This window comes from Diadema setosum, chromosome 7 (genome assembly GCF_964275005.1).
Source record: "Diadema setosum chromosome 7, eeDiaSeto1, whole genome shotgun sequence".
NCBI classification, from domain to species: domain Eukaryota; kingdom Metazoa; phylum Echinodermata; class Echinoidea; order Diadematoida; family Diadematidae; genus Diadema; species Diadema setosum.
The window spans coordinates 30,241,106-30,267,007 of record NC_092691.1 but is presented as its reverse complement, the minus strand read 5'-3'; the positions used below and the strand labels follow the sequence as shown (position 1 = coordinate 30,267,007).

Genomic DNA, 25,902 nt, shown 5'->3' with positions numbered 1-25,902 from the left:
TGTATCAAAATGAATGGTCAGTTTCACAGACTCTTTCTCAAGGCTGATGAATCTCATTTAATAATAATCATCATATTTGTGGATCTCAAAACTCCCTTGCACTGATACTTCAACCAAGCTCTGGTTTACTCTGCTCTCTTCACACACAATTGTCGGCACAAACAATGAAAGGGCCCTTGAAATAGGCGAGGAAGGTGGAAAACACTTCTCTGCTTGGACCATTAAAGTTGGGTTGGGCGTGTGTACACATACAGCTCTGTATGACTAGCACTTTAAAGAGAAAAACATAGCTTCTTAAAGAACACTGATCCCGAAGGCAACGGTAACACAACAGTTTTGAAAACCTACAAGACATTTTGGCACTTTGATAAATTCATTCCATTGCAAATATGCAAGCATTAGTTCCACTGATTGGTAATGAACAGAAAGCTTAGATGTATGACCTCTGGATGACCCTAAATGGTTCAGGGCATTGCTCTTGTATTATATTGTTTTGTACACTGAAATCTGTAAGAAGTTCTACACTAAACAACACAATCTTGTATTACCGCCTGCAGTGTACAAATGTATCACATCTGTACACTGTCGGTTGAATACGGTTTTGTATGCTCAATGTGTGTGAAATCTGATCAAACTGCTGCATTAGCCTTTGCTGTAATATACACTTGTAGGGCAAATAAAATGCAAAATAATCTATGTTGGAGGCTTTTATAAAAATCAGATCTGAAGTAAGGGACATTATGTGATTTTATCCTTATATCATTGTAAAAAAGTTTTGATCAATCTATTTCATATTTTGATGAAACTTCTATCATTCTGTTTGCCTGTTTTAATTAGTACCGGTACTGTTTTAGTGCAACCATCGGTGGATAAGAATTACGTAAGACTACGGGTATTGCTGTAATAGAAGAGGAGTGATTTTAGGAAATTATAAAGACTACAACTTACAAGAATTTGTTTTAATGACAGCACACATTCCTTCCACATACAATGTAACAGCCACATACAATATTTATCCTGTCTTCTGAAGGAGATACTGATGACGAGTGCTCTCTTATTATACTACATGGTAAAATATGAAAATATTAGCAATTCTCTTTAATTTTTTTTTTTTTTTTTTGGGGGGGGGGGGTACATGTATATCAGCATTCCAATACCATAAATTGTTGTTGTGTTGTTGGCTTCTTATCCAGCCTCAGCAGTACCAAAACTTTTTTAATTCAAGACTGGTGAAGAGATTCTCAGATTTCACTCACAGTTCCCTGATATGTTCTATGAACATTACCGGTAATATTATCTACATTCTGTGAATCCACAAAATACATTTGAGCCAACAGCTAGACAGAGCTGGAGTACATTTCACATCACAGACTTTGTGATTTGGTAATAAGAGACTGTAACAATGGCCACATTAGTGTATCCACATGGCTTATAAACAGGAATCCATAGTGAAATGTAAGACAAGCCTTGTGGGTAAAATTTCTGACTGTTATACTGCAAGGCTGAGGTGCGCAGGTTTTGGGATTCTGTGTCTTTTCAAGTGTGTCTGGGCACTTTGTTCTCCCTTACCCCCACCCCCCCCCCCCCCACACACACACAGCCACGAACTGAGATCATTTTACAGTCTTCCATTTTCACTGTAGCATACTGTAAACCATACTTGGCTTCTTGTGTACCAGGTACTACACCCTTTGCATAAAGATGTCTTCCTTATTACGTGGGTTGTACAATGGGCTGAAATTCCCTTTGTTGCTGCAGTAGTTGTTGTTTTATGTTTTGGTGTTTTCCCATTCTCTCTCTTTCTCACTTACTGCACTAGAGAGTTACTTGCACCAATGTGTTACTGAAGCTCATGAAAGCAGGTACAGCACAAAAATCACATCATTTGTCTCCAGTATGAGTTGTATCTGCCACAGAAGGTGCCATAATCCTTGCTTTAAACTCATACAAGTTACCCTTATAACATTAAATCAATTTTACACATTGAGTCAACACAAAGTAAACCTCAAGTCAATATACTATGTTATCTGCTTGCTAATGTTTATAAAGCACATACATTTTTGTAGGAGTTTAGCAGTGAGTGAGTTTGCTTGCAAATTTTATGGATTTTATGGATTTAACAAATGCTGGCCTAACAGATCCACTCACAAAAAAAAAAAAAAAAGTCATTTTTTGTTGGAGGTCAGGTGGTCTTTCATATTTGAATGGGAAATAATAATGAGCAATTCATTAAACCTGTTCTTCTTAAATTCTTGCAATTTAGTACAGGAACTGTAGGGCCTACCTGGATCCCATTCACAGTTGCAATGTCAGGCAGGCTCAGGGCAAACCCTGCTGGATCAACTATGATATTTCCGAGATGTGCATGAAATTTCTGTTCCCTCAAGTACATTTACAGCACTATTATTACTAACCAGTTCCCTTTGCCTATCAGATAGTATCAGAAATATGTACAACTGTACATGTGTACCTCTACAATCACCCTAAGTTGCTAATTGTTAGCAAAGGGTGATTGCAGAGGTGCACGTGTACACGGTTTATTGCCGCTTGGTCTATTCCCACTTGGTCTAATCACCAGTTGGGCCAACACCATTCGGGCTAAACCCATTTGGTCCACTTCTCACTTAGTCTACTTGCCACATGGTCCAATAACCAGTTGGTCTAATGACCACTAGGGCTAATCGTCAGTTTGTCTAATTCCCATTTAGTCTAATTGCCAGTTGGTCTAATGTATTTTTTTGCCAATACGTCTAATTGCACTTGGTCTAATATCAGTTCGTCTAATGTTCAGTTGGTCTAACACCAGTTGGTCTATTGTTAGTTGGTCTTCTCCCACTTGGTCTAATAACTAGTTGGTCTAATAAACACTTGGGCTAATTCTCACTTGGTCTAATTTACACTTAGTCTATTTTCATTTAGTCTAATAGCCACTTGGTCTAATTGCCAGTTCGTCTAATCATCATTTGGTCTATCTCCCACTTTGGCTAATGACCAGTTGGTCTAATGACCAGTTGGGCTACCACAGACTCTAGGATACTGAGTCTAGGTGTGGTAATAAAGTTGGCTCGAAAACTAGCTGATTTATTATATCTTAAGTTCAATGTTGCGTAAATAGGAGGAACGGTTAATTATCTTTTTTCTTGAAAGGGTGAAAGCCCACAATTCAAGTGCGTATACTAATTGGGCTTGAATTATTTACTTTAATTCATTCATTTGTCTTTTTGAATATTTAATTAGTAGTACCGTTAGTGCACCAGTTTTCGACAGGACCCAGATTTCGACACCCAGCAGATAATTCTTATAAAATTTTATACTCAATACAAACGTCTGACTTCAGCAATCAACCAAGTTATCAATCACATTTCTAGTCTAATATAAACACCGTTTGTCACTTGTCTTCATAATCCGACGGTAGAATATTTAGGAGAAAAGCAACACAGTGTCAGCAGAAATGTTAATGTCAGCCATTTTTAGGGGTTCAAAACAATATGACGCATTTTGTATACATCGCCGTAAAATTAAATTCGCCCGTGCCGGTTATCTTGCTTTAGTATCAGTTTGTTTGCCAAATCTTGATGTTTGATTTCATAATCGTCTTTAGTAATTTCATGGCTGAATTCGTGATAAATGAGCAAACTTGTAGAAAGAGTTGGCTTTGAGAATGTGGCACCAGATTTCGACATTCCCATATCAAGACACGTTATAGAGGAAACAACAAGTTCTTGCGCCAGTGTGATTGCTAGTTCGCGTCCACAATGCAGTGTACGCGTACTATACGCGCCATGTGATTCCTGTGTGATGCGCGCTGTGATTGTGTCGAAAAATGATGCCGGGTGTCGAAATCTGATGCCAGCGACGGCGTGACGGAAATCGCTTAAAAATTGAACGCGAGTGCATTCAAATGGGAATTCGTTTAAGGCATATTATTATTGGCCTTTGTAGCTCAACTTCATATCGAAATTCCGAGGTAAAACGGTGCAGTATTGATGGTAAACAAGGAAATGTGCTAAAGTGTCGAAAACCGGTACCCTTACTGTAGGCCCTATGACTTTGCCAATTTTTCCGCGCGCCAGAATCAAGTACGAGAGAGCGCGCCCTTTTTGTCACTGGCCGGGTCGGGCGCGCCTGAGCTGTCGGTACGATCAGCCGGAGAACGTTGGACGGACGAAACGTTCAATATAAGCTCAAGATGGACGTTTTTAAAACTTCCAAAGGCAAATTTTGCGTTTCACATCAAGGGTATTCGTATACTGAAAGGAGGAGGTCGAACGGATACATTTATTGGAGATGTCGGCATAGGAAAACATGCTCTGGCACCCTGATCACAATGGAAGCGGCAGGCCACATGGCCTTCCCGAATCCCAGGGAGGGCGTACCGCACAGTCACCTCCCTGATGTGGACGCCGTGACTGTGGAGAGAGCACAGTCGAATATCAACCAGAGAGCTGCAACAGAACTTGCTCCCGTGCCATCCATTTACAGGGATGAGCACGTCAACTTGTTGTTGGATAACAATCAAGCGGCAGCGGCTTCACTACCCCCATTCAGGTACGTTGCACTTTTATAGTACTGTAACAGTAACTTCGCGAATTCTACAACTACAAGTGAATGGTCGATCCAATTAACATGTTACTAGTAGCTGGCGGGCTATAGTAGTACTTGTACTAGTACTGAATAGTAATACTAACAGTAACAGGACCTTTTTTAACAAACAAAACTGCAAAATACATAGGGATTATTTTTGGTGTACACTTGTGTACATGTAACTAACACTAAGACCTCTGTGGTCTCAGAGTAAAAGTTCAGTGTACATTGGTTAGGCCTACTTTGGAATATACTTTTCTTTTGATAATTTTACATGAAGATTTGGATGTCATGTTTTAATTGCCTTTTGTATGTTTGATACTATGCCATAATGGCATCTCACAATGAATTTGAATTAGCGAAAAATCCCCTAACAGAGAAATATTTGAAGCAAATACAGTGTATCCATGAACCAGAAGGCAGTAGCTTACTGAATAAGCCCACTAAGAGTGGTAAAATTAAAAACAGTTACGGTAGTACAATGCTACTTTCTAGGGGCTTATAGATCTAGGACCTTTTATCCTCAACTCAACTGCCAGATACTGATTATTAATTATTGGCAATCAAATACATGCTACGACCCTCATATTAGGCAAACTTTATCTTCTTAAGGTACATAAGTAGTATTCAACTATACGGAGTAAAAAACAAACAAAAACAAAAACATGTGATCTGCACACACATTTCAAGACTTTAGGCCCTGTTTCTCAGAACTAGTATTTTGTCAGTTGAGTACTTCTTTTAGTGATCAGAGGACTTCAATTATAGTCTACTTGTAAATGCAACGTTTAAAACTCCAAAAACTGCTGAAGGGCTATAAGATTTCTGACAGTTGTTTCAACTTCTCAGTTCAGGAAATTTTTTTTAGTATAATATTTCAGGATATTATATATATTTTGGAAAGTGGGAGCACTGGGAAGGGTGGGTTACTTGGCTTGATAATTATTATTATTTTTTTTTTTCAGATCGTTAGCCAGTAGTGCATATCGCAGCAGGAAGAAACACCTACCACCACTACCAAGAGAGCTGGCTGATCTACAGCTTGTGGCACCCTGGAGTCAGACAGCCACAGGTGACCAGTTTGTGCTGTTTGATCAAACCCTGCCAGACAACAGAAACAGGATCATCTGCTTTTGCTCAGAGGAGGACCTGCATCAACTCTGTGCCACCAACACGCTCTACATGGATGGGACTTTTGGAATGGCTCCTCCCCTATTTATGCAGCTGTACACAATCCATGGATTTGTACATGGAAAACAGTTGCCCCTGGTCTACGCTCTTCTAACAGGTACCGGTTGTAAAAGGGGTTGTTTCCCCTTGCCATTGTAACAGGAGCTCCATGCAACTTGCTTTATTGGAGCAATGAATTATGTGGATACAGATTAATGGCACTTGGCCATTGATTGCCTATACTCCCCTGAGAAGTATAAAAAACAATAACTCAGAATTGTCTATTCTAAGGCTTCCCAGTCTTATTTGATGATTTAATTGGGCTTTGGTTTGCTCTTGGACACATTCTTCTTCAGCCAAAAGAGTTTGCAATTTGTTTGGTTTGATACACATGTAACTATTCAGGTGTTTTAAATGTTTGTAACGTGCAATGATTTAGAAGTTGGTTTGATACACATATAACTATTCAGGTGTTTTAAATGTTTGTAACGTGCAGTGATTTAGTATGGGTACACACATCACCAAAGAAAAAAATGTATCGTATGTACAATGGCCAGAATCACAATACTAGCAAAGGAAAGCTAAAAATTGAAAATGAAGAAAGTAACTGCCCAGATCCTCGCTTGTAATCCTGATCATGCCTTTGCTTACCAGGCTCAAGGGGGCTCAAATGTTGACTTATGGACCAAGTTATGACATGGAAGGAGCTATTTTTTATTTACTTATAAATCTGAAAATATTTGATTTCAAATGGCATTTAACAGATTGATATGGGAAGAGTTTAATCCTTTGACTGCTAGGTTCAACCGGGGAAGCCACCTGGTGGAAAATCTCTGTGTGCCTCGTGTGACTTCATGAGTCAAAAGTAGCAATTTTTGAAAATGATGTTGACTCAGCAAAATTGTCCCAGAATCCAGATGCTTTGATCAAAATCATTGATCGTGGTGTCATGTTGTAGGAAAAAGAGACGCCATTATGCAAATTACATTTTGATTTTGTTGGTCATTTCTTTCTGGGCCACCCTGTGTATACATATATCCACATTTGGGAGACACTTCTTTCTTCTCTATTGTTTTCGTGTCTCCTTTACGTCTTTTCGTCTCTCCTAACTGTACGTTTTCTATTGTGACACAATAAATGTGATTGTGACGTGTCTCCTAAAGGTCCAAAGAGGTTATGCCAAAATTATGACTATAAAGTTGTATGTCTGCTATAGTTTTTAAAACTTAAAACTTGTATCAGTGCATCTTGTTGAAAGTCACTTTAAAAGAAGAAAAATGTTTTCATTTCACACTAAATTTAATGCAAGGAAATAAATGTATGATGTTGTGATGTTACATGATGGTGTGATGTTACATACATTTTCCTTCAATTTCTGCTTTAAATACCAAACAGGTAAAACAGTTCAGATCTACACTGAGCTGTTCAGACACCTAAAGAACAAGGCAGCTGAACTTCAGAATGCCTTGAATCCTCAGAAGATCATGACAGATTTTGAATCTGGACTGAGGAGGGCTGTCATGGCAGAATTCCCTCAGGTACAGCTGTGTTTAATTTTCAGCAGTTACTCCATGCTGTATTATTTTTTGTGTTCATTGTTTTTCATGTATTCATATTTGATGTAATTGTTTTAATTTATCATTACAATTGTCACTGTCTTGTATTTTTTTGGGGGGTGGGGAGGGCGGAAGCAGGAATTAAATCATTGTTTTTTTAACCCCTTCGTCTCATTAAAATTACTGCTATATATCATAAGAATAACTAATGGTAACATTGTTATTAATATAAAATGTATTTCATTTTTGTGTCTGTGTGTCCATATATGTTCATAAATTCCAACTTTGAACAAGATACCAACTTCTACTTAGGCATTCAGACATGGGATTCAAAGGTCACACAAGTCACTGTAGATCAAAATTCAGTCAAGCAATTGTTTATAATTGATATCTAATGTACACTGGATGTGTACTACATATATATATATATATATATTTTTTTTTTTTTTGGGGGGGGGGGTAGCAGGGGCATGTCTCGTTGACTATCATCGATGCATCAATATACAAATAATGCACTAGTTTGAGTGGGTCAGGAGGAATTGTGTACACGAATTACAGTCTCTGAATTGGCTGAACCCATGAGGCGCAGCTGAGTGGGTGCTGGCAAAATTCCAGGGTAATGCATGTACACTATTTCTACTGACCCACAAAATAAACTTGTGCATTATCGGTTTTATAGAATGGGCCCCAAAATCTATTAAAACAACAAGATCTCCATTTACAGCAGTTTAGATCTGTTTCAAGAAAAAAAAATCAGGCATAAAAAAAGCTATTTTTTTACCAGACGCAATATTTTTTTTTTTTCAGCTTGGTGCAATTGAATTTTGCATGTTACGTCACTTCTGACATTGATATACTGTACTAAAACCTATGTTATATTTTTGGAGCCCACATCCTACAAGCTTTGCTTTTTAGTGGGTTCCTCATATTACACGCCAATTATATGTCCTTATACATTTGTGCATTATTGGTTCAAACTGACCATTGTGTGAAAAACATTTCTGCTTCAAATCAAATGGAATATAAAACTTGTATGAAATGTGGAATATGGAACATGAATAATAAAAAAAATTAATTCGAATGTAAAAGAAAGCAAGGCTCAAGACTCAGAAGTACATGTAACTTGATACTTTGAAAGGATGTCATCTTCAATTTACCAATCAGATTGCAGAGATTCTCATATCCATATATAAAAAAAAACAGTAATTTCCATTGAAGCAGTCTGCTTGCTAGACTACTAACAAGGTATCGTCAGTATCGATTCTCACCATCGCGATATTGCCTAGCTATCGTGTGTATATCGTGTGTGGCCAGTAAGAATTCTAACATGGTAAGTGACCAATCAGATTGCAAGGATTCTGCGACCAATTCTATAATAAGACATAGCACAGATTTTGGCCTTGAGTTAAATGCAAGACGCTTTGTACTTTTGGCTGTGGTACAAAGTTGTTGTTTTTTTTCTTTATGGCATAATTATCATTGCACAAAGCACTGATAACTATACTTTTTTTTTATGGCAGAGAGTAAGAAAGAATGAACCCAAGTTGATTTTAAAAATGTGTTACAGTTCAGTTTTAATCTACCTAAATCATCATAGAGTGTTGGGTATTGATATTACTCACAAGCATTAATCCAGGCATGCTATTTATTCAAAACACATAGGTGATCCAATATTATGCATTTGCTTGCTAGTGACTTGCCTGTGTTAGAGAAGTATATGATCTTGGTGTCATCCCCCCCCCCCAAAAAAAAAATAAATAAATAAATAACTGTATGCAAGGCCATTTCAAAGAATTACTGATGTGCCAAGATATGAAAAGTGAATGGTTCTGCTTGTTTCTGTGCCACCCTCAGAATTATGTGCAGTACATTTGATACAATTCTGCTCTTTTTTGTTTTAAATCCTGTGTCCCTTTAGGCAGAACACAAGGGCTGTTTTTTCCATTTTTGTCAGGCAGTGCATCGCAACATCAAGGCAGTTGGACTGCAGGGACTATACAATGATGTGGGGCAACCTGAGGTCCGGAATTACGCCAGGAAACTCATGGCAACGGCATTCTTACCTCCTGCGGAGGTCGTTGGAGCAGTCAACGCATTGCAAATGCAGGCACCAGTCGTTGCACGCATGGACGATTTCACTGATTACTTTAATCGTAAGATCTCACTTTCAGTCAATTCTCAATCAATCATTTTACCAAGGGGGTATAAAGACTAAAAATTTGTATCTTTAGCCTAGCTTTTGCTTAAGATGCTTGAATAGTGGCCTTTTTCTGATATCAAAAACTATTTTTTGGTTGATTTAAATGAAGATTTTTTTTCCTTTTCATTTATTTTTTTTCTTTATTGTTTTTTATGACTCTAAAATACAATCATTTGCGCCATTTACCATCAAACAATCATTTTCACTTGTAACCATCCATTTAGCATTTTATTCCCCCCCCCCTTTTTTTGCCATGGAGTGACCACAAAGTATGAAATTCAGCACATATGAAGTACAGACAAAAATACTGAAGAAACTTTGATACTTTAATTGAAGTATATTCCAACTCTTATTTATGCATATTTTCACGTTTTTTATGTGGATCTGTCCCGAAGGGTGCCGGAGGCATTATGTTTTTGGGTTGTCCATCTGTCCGTCCGTACTAACAAGATTATACTAGTGTGGCTACTTGGGACAATAACACGCAATAGATGCCCTTTATTCTTTCGGGCTTGTGTGGCTGTTTTTGCTGCTTGTGTGTCTAGTTTAACAAAAGAGAGAACAAAGGGGTAGCCACACAAGTATACCTCCTTGAGTCTGTGCATCCGGCTTACCCTCCGTCTGTCCTATTTCCTGTTACCATGATATCTAAAGAACGCCTGGATGGATTTTTATCAAATCTGGCTCAGGGATACTCCATGATGACCTGATTAGATTTTGGACCAGATCTGCCAAAGGTCAAAGGTCAATACACTATGAGTGAAAAGTTGTCTTTTGGATTTTATTTCCAGTCACAAATATCCAATCTGAATGAATCTTGGCAGGAAGAATATTGAGAACATGTGAAATAAGTTCACAAAATCTGGACTGAATTCATCAAAGGTTAAAAGTCAATAAACTTTGTCTAAAAGTAATGTTTTTGCCTATTTCCTCCAAGTAGGAAAGACCAATTTTAGGAAACTTGATATGAATGTTATAGAGAAGGTAGGCAGAGTGTACAGCAGGGGTGGAATATAATCGTTGATTAGTAAGTTGCCATGGCAACCCAACATTAGTTTTTTTACTTTAAGTCTATAGGAGGCTATATGATAACGTCCAGTTTTGAAGCAATTCAATTCCCATTCAATTGATACAATTAATCAAATAGATGTACAGAAAGGTTTAAGACATTTTTATGAATTTTGAGTGTTACATTGCCATGGTGGCAACTCCATAGATTTTATTATTTAATCCTTTAAATTTAAAGGATTAAGAACTTCCACATGTTTGAAGGGATTCCCATCAAAGTTAGTACAATTGATCGACATGAGATATGGAAATATAAAGATATTTTGTGTAGGGTAAGTGGTGCATTGCTATGGCAACCTTATATTTTGTATCTTTTTTTTTTTCTGCTTCCCATAGGGTGCGCAAGTATTATGTGTTGGAGCGTTGGAGTTCATACTGTGATAGCTAATGAACACCTTTGTGATGTTGCTTGGAAATGGGAACTACTTTTTTCTTCTAAAAAAAAAATAATTGCATCAAAAATTGTGCAAAGGCAGATTCCCTCCTCCCCCTCCCCCCACTGGCCCTTCAGGAAGGTTAGGCAAATATATTTTCAAATTTGCTTGAGCTTTATCTTTTGGTTGAAACAATTTTTGCAAGCAGTGACTCCTTTTTATACATTTAGTGCAACGCTTGTAGGCAAAGAATTGTTTACATGCACAAACCTCAATAAAGATATTAAATTCATCCTTTGTTTAGATTTAAATTGTACCTACCAACAACTTTTGGTATCATGTCAGATGTGCCCGGTGTGCCCCATGTGCATTTCTTGTCCGCATTTTACTTGTATACATGTATTTGAACTTTATATTTTTTTTTTTGGAGGGACAGCTATCATCGTATTAAAAAAGAAACAACAGTTCTCCACAAATCTGTATGCGCATTTTCACTGAAACTAATTCTGTTTTGTATCATGAAAATATATATATATATATATTTTTTAGGCTTGCTTTACATTGTGTTTTCATTTACATGTATTTCTAATTTTCCATTCTGAGAACATTAACCCATAATGTGCCCATTGAGTTTAAAATCCAGTGCCACAGAGTTAATCTACCAGTGCTAGATTTATTCTGATGCTATTATAATCTGGTGAGTTACACCAAAATTTCTCAAAACACAAACTTGCTTTGAGCAGTGAAGGTGCATGCATTGAACAATGGAATCACTCATGCGTACAAAGCAATCCATACTACACAATGGGCATAACAATGAATGTTTGATGATTGTGAGTATACATGAATGTGGCAGTCTGCTGTATGCAAGTACATGTATACATGCACATGGCCGCCCATCGGATGCTTGTGTACATGAACGTGTCACATTAAGGGTTAATTCTCTCATAATATCAGTATTTACATATTGTATATATATATATATATATATATATATATATATGATGCAAGACATCACACTATGCCTTGATGATCATACTATGTCCCCTTCGAACTCTGTCAAAATACTAGGTTATGTTTTTGATAAGCAAATGAATATGAATGATTAAATTACATCTGTATCAATTAAAATCTGTAAACTATCATCTTAGGAACATACCGCGGTAGGTAGGATTAGGAAATGTGTGGATAAGGAAACATGTCACACCATTGTTAGAACATTGATAACTTCTAAGTTATACTACTGTAATTCCATGTGTAATGTAAGGTAAAAATGTTGATCGTTTGCAAAAAAAAAAAAAATTCAAAACAAAGTAGCATGTACCCTTTATTGTAAACCTAAACACACTCATACTTCTTTTTTGTCCCCGCCGAACGAGTTCGAGCAGGGGACTATGAAACGGGCTCCGTACGTGTGTGTGTCCGTGTGTCCGTCCGTTCGTCCGTCCGTCCGTCCGTGTGTCCGTCCGTCCGTGTGTCCGTCCGTCCGTGTGTCCGTCCGTCCGTGTGTCCGTGTGTGCGTCCGTGTGTGATCAAAATGTTCAAAATGCTACTCCTTCGCCATTTCTAACCCGATTTTGATTCTGTTTGCTTTATATGATAGCACTACATGGGAGCTTTGAAACTTCTATACAGAATTTCAGTTGTGACCTTTGACCTTGACCTTTGACCTATATTGTACATTTTGCTTCAAACTGCTACTCCTTCGCCATTTCTAACCCGATTTTGATTCCGTTTGCCTTATATGATGGCACTAGGTGAGGGCTTCAAAACTTCTACACAGAATTTTGACCTTTGACTTCTTTGACCTTTGACCTTGATTTTTGACCTATATTGTACATTGCCTACAAAATGCTACTCCTTCGCCATTTGTAACCCGATTTTGATTCCGTTTGCTTTATGTGATGGCACTAGGTGAGGGCTTCAAAACTTCTACACAGAATTTTGACCTTTGACTTCTTTGACCTTTGACCTTGATTTTTGACCTGTATTGTACATTTTCCTACCAAATGCTACTCCCTCGCCATTTCTAACCCGATTTCGATTCCGTTTGCTTTATGTGATGGCACTAGGTGAGGGCTTCAAAACTTCTACACAGAATTTTGACCTTTGACTTCTTTGACCTTTGACCTTGATTTTTTTACCTATATTGTACATTGGCTACAAAATGCTACTCCTTTGCCATTTCTAACCCGATTTCGATTCCGTTTGCTTTATGTGATGGCACTAGGTGAGGGCTTCAAAACTTCTACATAGAATTTTGACCTTTGACCTCTTTGACCTTTGACCTTCATCTTTTTACCTATATTGTACATTTTGCTACTGAATGCTACTTCCGGCGGGGACATATATTACGCACCGCGTAATTTCTACTTTTCCTTGTTGATCAAAGAATTGCAGTGGTTACCCATCAGAAAACGGATCCAGTTCAAATCACTTACATTAACATACATTAATGTCTCAACAATCAAGCCCCCATGTACCTATCTGACCTCCTTACCCCCATCAGTCTAGTATTGACACAAGATCTTCACAGCATCTACTACTTCACGTCCCTAGAACATGCAAATCTGTTGGTGATCGTGCATTCTCTTCATAATTATGCCCCCAAACTAGGGAATAAACTACCACGCCGACTCGATCAATGTCAATCCATAGATACTTTTAAGAAATCGTTAAAAATCTCATTTATTCTAGTCGGTCACTTTTGTTTTTGTCAAAGAAGATGTTTCTATTGCTTACTTTAATTCTAATGTATTGTATATGTATTGTAAGTCCAAAATAATTGTTTTTGTTTCTCTGTCTCTCTCTTTGTAATTGTTGTAATGCGCTTTGTAACGATGAGAAAATGGTGTTATGTAAATGACTTATGACTTTGATATGACTTATGACATACTTTGTTCTCTTTTATAAGGAACATGGATGGCTGGCAACTTCCCTATTGACATGTGGAATGTTCATAGGGAGGAACGCAGGACAAACAATGACGTAGAAGGCTGGCACAATGCCTTCACGAGGATGGTCGCCAAGTATCACCCCAACATTTGGGAGTTCATCAATGCTCTGAAAAAACAGCATGCATCAGTGACAGCAATCCGCCTTCAGATCGAAGCTGGCCAGGTTGTAGGAGTAAGGCAACCCAAGTATGTCAGGCTTAATGACAGGCTCCAACTTCTCACTGCTCGGTATCTGAATGGAGAAATCCCACAGATGCATTTCCTCCAGACCATCTCCCATACACTTGCAGCTACTGTGTGAGAACAGTCCATTAGGTATACCTAATGAGCAAAGTCTACAGCTCAGATTAGCAGCAGATTGTCTGTTGCTCGTACACACTACCTGATGGTTGACTATGATCATGCTTTTTCCTCAGGAAAGCAACTCTTTAAGCACCTCTGATTTGTTTTGTCTTTATTTCAATTTCAGGAATCAGAAGAACTGAGAATTTGGCAAAGTGTTAAGAAACCAATAATTTGAACTTTGGGGTGTAAAAAGTTATCACCCCAAAACTTCATGACTGTTTTTGTAATTTCTTTCACATCTCATAGATTTTGCAACACTTTGTAAGCACCTGGTGTAAGATTGCATAGTAGCTGGCAATGCATAGTAGCCAGGAACTTGATTTATTGTATCTAATGATGATTTAGTGTAATTGTAGATTGTGTTTTTAGCTCACAGGCTATAAAAAATTAAGGCTGTTCATTTTTTTTTCATGTTGTTGTTACACTTTCAAAGCTCATGGTAGTTGAGCTTAGCAGCTTTACTTGATTATGTGATTCATTACCAAGCTGTAAAAATTCAGGCTGTTCACTTAATCACTTTTTTTAAGTGTATTTAGTTGCTCATTAAAGACCTTCTTCATATGTTTTTGTTCATGTTTTTTCATGTTGGTGTTACACTTGTAAGATTTTAGATTTCAAAGCTCATGGTAGTTAAGCTTGGCAGCTTTTCTTGATTATGTGATTCATTACCAAGCTGTAAAAATTCAGGCTGTTCACTTAATCACTTTTTTAAAGTGTCTTTAGTTGCTCTTGATAGGCACAACGTACAACTTTATAGTAGTGACATGAACAAACATGATTGATAACTGATAGTGAAAATACAATCAGTTATAAATGGAAATTATCTTTCTGCCTTATTAAAAAACTGTCTTCATATATTTTTATATCAGTATGTCAGTATTGATCATGGTTAACATATGTCATAGCTGTTCTTTATGTCTTACATATTGGAAATTTACTTTACATTGGGTGCTAAGTTGCATAGTAGTTGGCAATGTATATACGCAGATAACTTGATTTTAAGTACCTAAAGGAGGCTTATGATGTAAATTGTCTTTTAAAGGACTTACAAATTCATAATTATATTCAAACCTCATAGTTGTGTTTTTGATTCTCTCATTTCTTTTTTTTTTTTCATATTCATATAGCAGGGGATAAGTTGATCGTATTTTACAGATATCATGGCTACCCTCAAGTGATTTTATAATCAGGCTATAAAGTTTCAGGCTGTTAACATTATTGAAATTTTAGACTTTACAGATAATGTTAATTGAGCTTGGCAGACACAACAGCAGAAAAGCAAGAGTGGCAAAGTTCACTCTTATGTTGATTAATTTTTACTCTAATGTGCTTATGTTGATCAGTGTGAAACTGAGGAATTTGAAACCTGGATAGGTTTCAGGAAAACTAAGTCTTTCATAAATATTTATGACTAAATAACTGGGTTTGAATTGGAATGTGAAGGTGAATGATTTATTATTGGGAAAGTAACAAGATCTTAATGAAGCCCTGCTTCCATTTTCTACTTGGCTAATTTCAACTGCTCTACTTAAGATCAATCCATGTTTTTACAAATCCATGGTGCACAAGGTCATTGTTAAAACTCTGTACAGGCTTATGTGCTCAAATTGTGTTTAGGGAAGAATGTAACATAAGCTTTAATAACCCAGACCTAATGAGTTTGTATTATCATTAGTACCCTTGGTTTAAAACTGTTCTCTAATATGTTTAAATCTATGGATGATTCTTCCCTGGCCACCTTGTAATGAGCTTTTCCAGTAATCTAAAAAATAATGTGTTTGAATACTTCCATGGTTGGCGATTTCCTGGGAAATACCAGAAAATACTGGAAAATACCTAAAGATATACACACAATTGTGATGAAGAACAAGTTTAATGGCCATTAATGAACCCATTTACACATTTCTTACTTAAGGTAAGTTTCTGATACGATTTGCAATTAAATGGACCTGACAAAACCTCTTTATCCAACAACAACAAAAAAAATCCCTTTCCAATTGCTTTGCAAAAAAAGTGGAAAAATCTTGTGTTCCAATACTCAATATTCAAAACAATTAACTACTTGCGTGAGCGCCTACCATAGAGTGAAACTAGTTTTTATGATGTAGGTTTTTTTTTTTTTTTTCAATAAATGATATCAATATAACTTAATTTTATGATTTGAAAAAAAATGGGGGGGGGGGGGGTACTTCGCAAAATCAGCAAGGCGATATTTACCGGTAAATATTGATATTAACCGCCTGGTATTTCCCGCTCCGGTATTTACCCGCCAACCCCGAATACTACATATACTGAAAGGCTTACTTTAGTTATTGCTTTGGTGGATAAGCTCAGACGGTAAAGCTCTTGGGTCAGCAGGTGGACGCTATACTGATGTGATTGAACTATAATGCTCAATTCCTATTCCAGACCTTAATTTTCATGTCTAGGTTTACAATAGAAATATGTGTGAATATAATATGTGTACTTGTATATCTTTTTACCTGTGTATATACATGTGCACACACACACACACACTCACTCATGTATATATATATATATATATACTTTTTCATACAGCTCATATGTCACTGAAATTTGTAAAGCATTTTGTATTTTATTAAGCAGACATTATTTCTATCAACGTATTCTTGCCTTTATTATGTACTGGTGCTCACATAGCGACACCTATAATTTTTTTCATGTATTCCTATAGTACCATGCCTTCTATTCAAACAGCATTGGGCAAGTATGACTCAAAGGTCTTTCAAATTTCTTGCCTTTTTTATATCAAAAGTGTTCTCCACATATAATGGGATATGTTAAGAGGAGAAAAAAGATACTTTATGCCAAAGAAATAACATAGTTTAGGTATGTCATAAGAAATATTGTTGCAATGTAGTTGTGTGTGCTATAACAAAGCTAAAAGAGACCTTTTTGTTACATGACCTACATGTATACGAATGTTTATTGATTAAAGTCTTTTACCATGGTTTTATACATCTCGTGGTTAAATGTAATAATTTTATTCCAGGCCTTGTAAAATGTGTGAGATCTGCCTTTCAATTCAGCAGCAAATGCTGAATGAAGTATGTCTGGTGATGATGATGAGTGTGTATCAGGGGCATTCTGTCCATGTTTATCATTTCAGGCGCTCGGGATATTAACAGTGCATAGCATAAAATGAAATACGTCATTGTTAAGACAGTGTTGTTAATATTAACAAAGTAGAGTTACGGTCACTGACGGTCACAATAATGATAATATATGATATGATGATAATAACACTATATGTGACTTAGGGGGAACTCGAACAATGAGGTTTATTCCGTCACAATATCGAGTTGACGTTAAGGGGGATCGAGACTACCGGTACTATAAGGGGAAACATTTGCTCTCTCGAACAATGAGAGAACAATGAGAGAAAACAAAAGATTCCCCTTAATGTTCCACCTAAAGTAATAATAATGATAATAATAATAGTAACTACTTTTAGTTAATGTGTGAGGAATAGAACATTAATTTAATAGTATGAAAGGGGTTATATGTGAAGAAGGGGAATTATATAAAGTTCTCTGACAGGTGTAAATGTTAAAAATATGAATGTTATAACATTCATTACAGAATACACCAAACTGCACCAATTTAAGCTACAAAGTGCAAAAGTTCCCAACTGTGGGAGGGGGACACATCCTCCCCTTGCTTCACTGCTCCACAATAGCCTTCTCAACTTTTCAACAACAAAAAAAGGAAAAAGAATCCCCTTGAGACATTCTTATTGATGAGCCTGCAGTCCTATCTTCTTCATCTAAGAACAATAACAACAACAAATTATATATATATATATATATATATATGTATGTATATAACGAAAATTGTGTGACTTGTAATATGGTCTGGGATGAGTGTAGTTTGGCATGAGCCCATACACACAAAATTGTGAGCCCCCATAGGTCCGCCCCCCCCCCCCATAAAATTGCTTCTGGCGCACCTGCCCTAAACCTTTATTTGAAAAGTCTTAAAGACTTTTTCTCATGATTGAGGTCATGTAATGTTCCTCTCCACCAAGGACATTTACATTTGACATAAATTTACTGTCACTGCGATTTAATACTGGAATGGACAGTCTTCATCAGTCCGCATCTTCAAAAAGGCATCAAACATGGTTTATTTTCGATCCCATGCAAGTGATTTATAAATATGCGTGGTATCACATGACTTTCAATAAAATGTGTGCTTCTCCCAGTCTGTTACTAACTAACAAATTCCAAAATAGCTAGGCAGAGAATATGTTTTATAGTCACTAGTGGGGTCACTGGGGTGGGCATAATTATTAGTGACCACTGACCAATAACACAACACGAGTAGATGATTCCTTCCCTGGAGCTGGGTCTGATCCAAAAATGGTCATCATAATTCCTAAAATTTGAAATTAAAATTTATTTTGACTGTTGTATATGATGAGAAAGCTGCAGATCTGCACTTTCATAAAATACATATGACTTGTTACCAGGGTGGCCAGTTTCTCGAGAATTGACCACTTAAATGTGGAAAGCGTCCTCACAGCGCGACGGGACGTAATTCTCGAAGATGTAGAATTACGAAATATCCAAGAAACATTCTGAAAACTCTGATTTACTCTGATTCTTCATTTTGGTACATGAGTTTTGGCATTTGGTTACTATTAATGGGCTAAAATTTCATTTTTTTTGTGCAATAATAAAAAATTATGAATTTCATCAATCAGACCCAGCTACAGTATACAATAATTGTTGACAACAGATGGAAGGATCTGCTGGTTTGCATAATGATTTATTGTATGTTACACTGATTTAAAAAAAATATATACTGATTGCATATTAACTCCGTGTAAAGAAGATAATTTCAAGCCATTAAACTGATTGTTTATAGCTGTGATAACATTTTTCAGTTTGGTGGATGAAAAGCCACATCACAGATAATTATGATAGTACTCCATTACCTTAGAAAAAAAAAATCAGTTTCTTGGTCCACCTGGTGTTCACCTACACATCAAGAGTTGCAAACTCTCATAATTCCAAAAGCACCCCATTTCATCATATCTCTTCTATCCTCGTTCGTTTCGTTCCCACGGTTTTAGGTCTTGGTAACTCATTCCTATTGATATATTATAAGGAATGATGTATCATGTAGAACTTATTTTACTGTGCATTTTTGTCATAATTATATTTCCGAGTTCATGAAAAATAAACCCTTTTCCCGGTTGGTAGAATCATGACACGCTTTATACTCACATAAAAGTTGTGGCATGTATGTTGTCGAGTCGAAATTTCCTTCTCAGATATGCCCTATTTTGTAAATTTTAAAGTAAAAGATTCTTAGGTATGCCCCAGATTGAACATTTTTCAAGTTGACAAATGAGAAAACTCCCTATACCGTCGAAAGGGGATACCCCCATCCGGCACCCTCCCCTGCTCAACTCTGCAATTAATGATGAGTTGTGTATTAGGTTGCTGTAAGATGACTGTAGATGAAAACACACGCATGTGTGTGTATCATATACGTCAACGGTTATGAACACTTCCTTCTTTAAATACAGTCATGGTTATGTTTCTTATTTAGACCAAGTGGCATTAGACTAAGTGAGAATTAGGCGAAATGGAAATTAGACCAAGTGACGATTAGCCCAAGTGGTAATTAGACTAAGTGGTAATTAGACCAAATGACAATTAGACGAAATGGAAATTGGACTAAGTGGTATGTAGACCAAGTGGTAATAGCCGAAATGGGTGTAGCCCAAATGAACATTAGACCAAGTGGCATGTAGACGAAGTGAATATTAGACCATGTGGAAATTAGACGAAATGGAAATTAGACGTAGTGGCAATTAGCCGAAGTGGAGTTAGACCAAGTGATGATAGACTAACTGAGAATTAGACTAAGTGGTATTAGCCGAATTGGTCATTAGACGAATTGGATATTAGACCAAGTAGAAATTAGACGAAATGGTAAATAGACGAAGTGGTTGTAGCCCAATTGGGTTTAGCCCGAATGGTGTTAGCCCACCTGGTGATTAGACCAAGTGGCAGTAGCCCAACCGATAATTTACCGTGTACACGTTGTGTATAAAGTCAATCAAATGCCATCAGAGTAACACTGCATACTTGCCAACATTTTCATTTGAGAAAGCGGTAGAATCCAGGATGCCTATGCGAGCAGCGCTAGCTTGAATCAGGGAGGTGTTACAGAGATGGAGTGGCAACTCTTCGTAATTCATGCAAACACATGTGTGGGTTCAAGGCGTTACAATGGGATGTCTAGCATTCCACTACGCTTTGAAGTCATGCTCGGCACTGCTCTAGTTGCAAGACGAAGTTCGGAGACGAAGAGCGCATTTCACCTTTCGTTGAATTACAAGCTTTATTTCACCGTAAAATTTGAAATGAAATACGCGAATTGATTTAGAATAGTTCAGGGAAGAATTCAATATTATAAACATGTATTTCTAGTTTTTTCGTAATGCGCAAATCGAAATGAAATGAAAATTAGGCCCTCTTAAAAACCAAAAATTTTTATATAATGCGCACATTTTCGCATGTTAGTTTTCTATCTTTTAATCTGGTATATTTTGATCTTTCAAATAAAGTACTCCGCTAAAGCGTGTTCCAGTGTGCTTTTAAACTATGCTGTTAAAATTGTCAGTTTTACACTGCATTTTGACTCGCTGCTTCAATTCAAGGTACACAAATTCATTGTTGCCATCACATTGAAAGAGAGAGCAAATTGCAGTAGGTGCAAAGTATTTCTAGATGTGAGTGCGCTAGTCCCGAATATTGATGCTCTCTTTTGTCAAAGCACATAGGGAACACCTGTACAGTAGTTGAGCGCATAACTTCTCGGCGGTGCCGCGCATGACTTCAAAGGAGAGCAGTAGTTGTCTCTCCTTCTCTAGCACCTCCCTGCTTGAATGCTAATGAAATCTTTCAAAAGTGGTAGTCTACTGCCAAATGCGGTAGAGTTGGCAAGTATGACACTGTGGGGTACAGTATCTAAACTGACTGATAAGAATTGAGATCTCCATGGACCCAAGCCCAATGTAAACTAAAAAGTTCAATCTTTTTGTATAACTGCAGAATTTAAATTTGACAGTCACAAACTGTTCACACGAATTACATGTAACAATTTAAGCAAAAATATAGTAAATACTGAATGAGTTTCCCTTTCATAGAGGCTCTCGGATTGCCTTTTTATAGTTATTGTGAGTCACTTTTTAACATCACGCCCACCCTCAAATAGGATCGGTGGCAGTATGTATAGAAACAGGCCCTTAGGGTATTACACTCTGGCTGTATTGGGTAAACATTACTGGAGATAATATTTGCACTGCGGGTATTCATCCGTTCACCCCACGCCACGACTGCTTTGCAAAGAAACGTCCACAAAGCAAGAGATTCTGTTCTTTCTCATTGCCACTGCTAAGAATGAGGGCACCATTAAATGTTCGCGCCTTAAAGCTCCACGATACGTCTGCAAGTGTGTTGCAGGCTTGGCTTATCATAAACGTACACTTCACTTTGTAAAATTTTATTAGAAAATTCAACACACCTTTTGCGTAAGAGAGGAAAAAGTGTCATGTATAAACAGAGAACTACAAGAGCCTAAATCATTTGTGGTTGTTGTTTTGTCAGGAAGAATCTACTTGTATACTTCAATGCACTAATTTTACATCCCGTCTGTATAATGCATTTATAAAAAGACAAATAATTCTTTTTTTTTCTCTAAATCATACCATTAACAGGCCTTTTTATGCAAACAGTATTTCCCCCACGTGGCTTGTTCAGCATTCTGGCAAGGAACTCATGCTTCAAACAGAGAGGTGCTCAGTCATGTTACTTACCCAACATGAATAAGTGGATTTGTAGTACCATGCATTTGGCTTTTATTACACGACCTTGAACGTAATGTAAACCTCTTATCCACTCTGTGATTTACACAACTTGATAGTGGCAACAAAGGGGTCGCTCTGAAACCAGTCTGAACAGAGGAGCAAGAAAAATGATTTAATAATAATAAATCAATAAAATACCCCTTCCTACTTGTATGTTCAAGGGTGTGTACAGTTCTGGTCGAGGTGAGGATTTGGCTTTTAATGTTTTGTGAGATATTCAGAAACCACTCTATGAGATGTCAAAGAGCATGCAATTCTAAGGGGTATCAAAAGTTAATTTGATGAAAATTGGTTTTGAAATGGACAAGATATCCAAAAACAAGGTGAAACAATGAGATCCTAATAAAAGGCGTGGTCTGTCGCCTTTAATATCATCATCACTTTTTTGGATATCTCAGCCATTTGAAAACCAATTTTCATCAAATAAACGTTGAATTCTTCTTAAAATCACATATTCTTACATATTTGTAATGACGTACAGGTATTCTTCTACTTGCCCGAGTGAAGAAGAAAAGTAGTGTTCAGTCCCGGTACACTATACATTAAAATGCTCAATATTGTTCTCACTTTTTGGGGGAGTAGGGCCCTACATTTTTACCCTTCATCTCCTTTCCCCCAATTGACAATTGTCAATGAAATTGGTTTTAAAGGAATAGCTGAACGATATAATAAAGTACAATGACATTATGTACATACACCACTGTTTTACCTTTACCCAAGATTCTGGAAGAATGCTGTTGTGACAGAAGTCAGGCTTCCAATTCTTGCTCTTGTGGTCTCGACTCATCCTTTCCATTTCTTTTCTTATTATTTTTTTTTTGTGTGTGTGTGCGTGTGTGTTATTTTCTGTCTGTTCAAGTCTGGCTGTCTTCTGTGCTCTAAGCATTTTCTTCTACATGTCATAGAAATCATCTGTTTCACTTATGTAGGTGGGTTAACATACATGTAATTGTTTCTATGAAGTCATGAAGTCTTTAAAAGTGTCCCAAAACATTATATTCTAACCATAAAAACAGATTCTGTCAAAAGCAAACTGTGCAATGCAGATGCTTGGTGATGGACTGTCTGTAATGTATAATACATTATTTCAAATACTATATTTGAGTGTTAAACTACAATAAATGATGTTTACAATCTAATATTTACAATGTAGTGCAAGAGGAAATCATTTGGGCTGAAGGAGGCAAAGAGTGGTGTATAGCACACCCAGCAATCTTATCCTAAAACAATGGATCCGAAGGTACAGTGTGTAATTGATATTGATGCACGACTTTCAACCTTCCCTCAACCCTTCTAGTTTAGTGTTTTGTACATCAATGCAATTTTCCCAATTACTCACTGAGACTTTCCAACATTTAAAAGGCACTACAACGCAAGGACTAAATTGCTTTTGCTGTATGACAAATGCTCCACTCGTATGTACATTGTATACTATAATGTATCACAAGCATAGATTAATTTATCCACTTTTTATCCACTAGTTAGTACTTAAATCCTTTCAAGAGGGATTAGACACATTCTGGTCAGACACAACATTCTGAAATTGTCCGACATCTACGCTCATGCTTGTTATCTAGACTGTTAATCATGCTACATGTACCAAGTGCTAACAACCGGGAGACCGACAGGACCTACCTACACTCCCGAAACATAGTCCTAGAGATTATGATGATGTAACTGTGACCAGCCCAAACGCGAAGCAGAATAACTGTGTTAGGGAGCCCTCCAAGGTTAATGATGATTATATAGTAATAATAATACACATGCACAAATTTCAATGTATTAAATTTAATGCCATACTAATGGCAAAGAAAAAAAAAACCCAGATTGACAATGAATAAATCCTGTGATGGGATGCACAATTGGTGCCTAGGTGCTTAAGGACTTATGGTGAGTGAAATTGATTAAAATGTCTGCATAGCTTTGAAGATGAGAATCCAAGAGCAAAAAGTCAAAATTGGGAAGATTTTCATTGCATTCCATTGCATTGGCATTGTTATTGGTATTCTCCAATAGTGGCAATGACCAATGACAATGTATTACCTTTTTAATGCATGAATAACGTGAAATTAAGAAAATCTTTTTAGTTCAGGCTTATGTGGTGTGCCATATCAAACAAACTGGTGCGTGTTATGTTTTATAAATCGTGGAGAATTTACCTGAATATTCATGTTAACTTCGGTACCATTTAGCAGTTGAATGCTGCAGTGGGTGTCCGCGGTCTGCGAGCCGCAGCACGCCATGGTGAGCCGGGAGCTGGCGGCTGGCGTTCGCACTGAAACGGGGCGAAGTCGGCGGCGTTTCTGCTTTCTAACGTAGATGAAACGACTCACCAACAGTTGGTTTACAGCTTCAGTTCGCTATAGTCTTATCAACAAGCGACATTGTTGGAGAGCATGGTGTATATATCCAAAGCACTAAATTCAAAAGGACTCTGTAACACTAATTAACCGTCCACCATGTTAAAACGCTCGATGTATTTTCCCTAATTCAAGATGATTATCCCGACACGGATTTCCACATAAAATGCCGTAGAGCGTGACTTCGCTGCTGAGTCGCCACGGCCTAATGGCTTCGAACGCAGCGAAGATTGCCTCTGCTCTATGGCTATGCGAACAGACAGCGTCGTTAGTTCGTTGGGGCAGTTTGGTTGCACTGTGAAACACCTGTCGATGAATGGAAACCGGTAGTGAAGAAGGGAATATCGCCGTTTCAGAAGAGGAGAATAATCCAATTATCAAGATTCAAAGCCGGCGTTTTTGACACACTCCCGGTCAGAGGCGCACGTCAGGCAACGGGAAGTGGATGACGCATTTTGTATGCACTGCACTGTTAGTCATTTCACTAAACTCATCGCGGTCAGTCAAGTGTCGCCATTCAATTAAATAGCCGGAGCAAATACCAATGCATGCAGTAGTGAGTCAACGGGGGTCTGTTGTTGTTGGTAATCTTGCGTAATCACAAGCGTTTAAAATAATTGCTTGGTAATTGGCCGAGAGATGGCGCTCGGCAACGAATCACAATCCTGCGCATTTATGTTGCAGTGTACAGGGTGTCTCGAGTTATTACGACACGACTTCCTCGAACACTCACTGGAAAAAAATAGAATAAAATAAAATAAAATAAATGTCTTGGCTACTTATGGCTCTGTGCACTGTTTCTCTTCTTCTTCTTCTTCTTCTTCTTCTTCTTCTTCTTCTTCTTCTTCTTCTTCTTCTTCTTCTTCTTCTTCTTCTTCTTCTTCTTCTTCTTCTTCTTCTTCTTCTTCTTCTTCTTCTTCTTCTTCTTCTTCTTCTTCTTCTTCTTCTTCTTCTTCAAGTACAAGGTCCTGATAACCTAAATGAATCTTGTCCAATAAACTTCATGAAAATATCAAATGCACTCAGAAGTGCAGGAAACGTCTAATATGAAATAAAGAAGGACAGATGATAACCAAATTAGGTGTTGTTCATTATTCCTAAACAATAAGATTCGTTAATTAATGAAACAAAAATATATACACATAAATAAAATTAAAGGTTCAGAGGTTCGCTAAAATGAGAAAGGGTTCGTTAATCCGAACATTTTCTTTTCTTTCTTTCTTTCTTTTTTGGTGGCCTTATTCTGAAGGTTCATTATTCCGAAGATTACTTAATCCGAAAATGAAATAAGGGTCGTTATTCCAAATGCTCGTTATTTCAAAGGCTCAATAATCAGAAAACAAAATAAAGTTTGTTATTCCATTGGTTAAAAAAAAAAAAAG

The 25,902-nt window shown here is 37.2% G+C and overlaps 2 protein-coding genes across 2 annotated transcripts in view; one reads left to right on the top strand and one right to left on the bottom strand.

The window, feature by feature from the left end:
• Positions 1–24,428, bottom strand: part of LOC140230597 (band 4.1-like protein 4A) — an 82,917-nt gene extending 58,489 nt beyond the window's left edge. The window contains exon 1 of the mRNA XM_072310739.1: positions 24,320–24,428. Coding sequence (XP_072166840.1) covers positions 24,320–24,403 — 84 coding nt within the window. The 5' untranslated portion in view covers positions 24,404–24,428. The remainder of the gene's footprint in view (positions 1–24,319) is intronic.
• On the top strand, positions 4,328–14,210 carry LOC140230528 (uncharacterized). Its single transcript, XM_072310672.1, has 5 exons — positions 4,328–4,548; positions 5,550–5,872; positions 7,150–7,292; positions 9,229–9,463; positions 13,867–14,210. Exons 1-5 carry the CDS (start codon positions 4,328–4,330, stop codon positions 14,208–14,210), a joined length of 1,266 nt encoding a protein of 421 aa, XP_072166773.1.
• Positions 24,429–25,902: the final 1,474 nt, after the last annotated feature.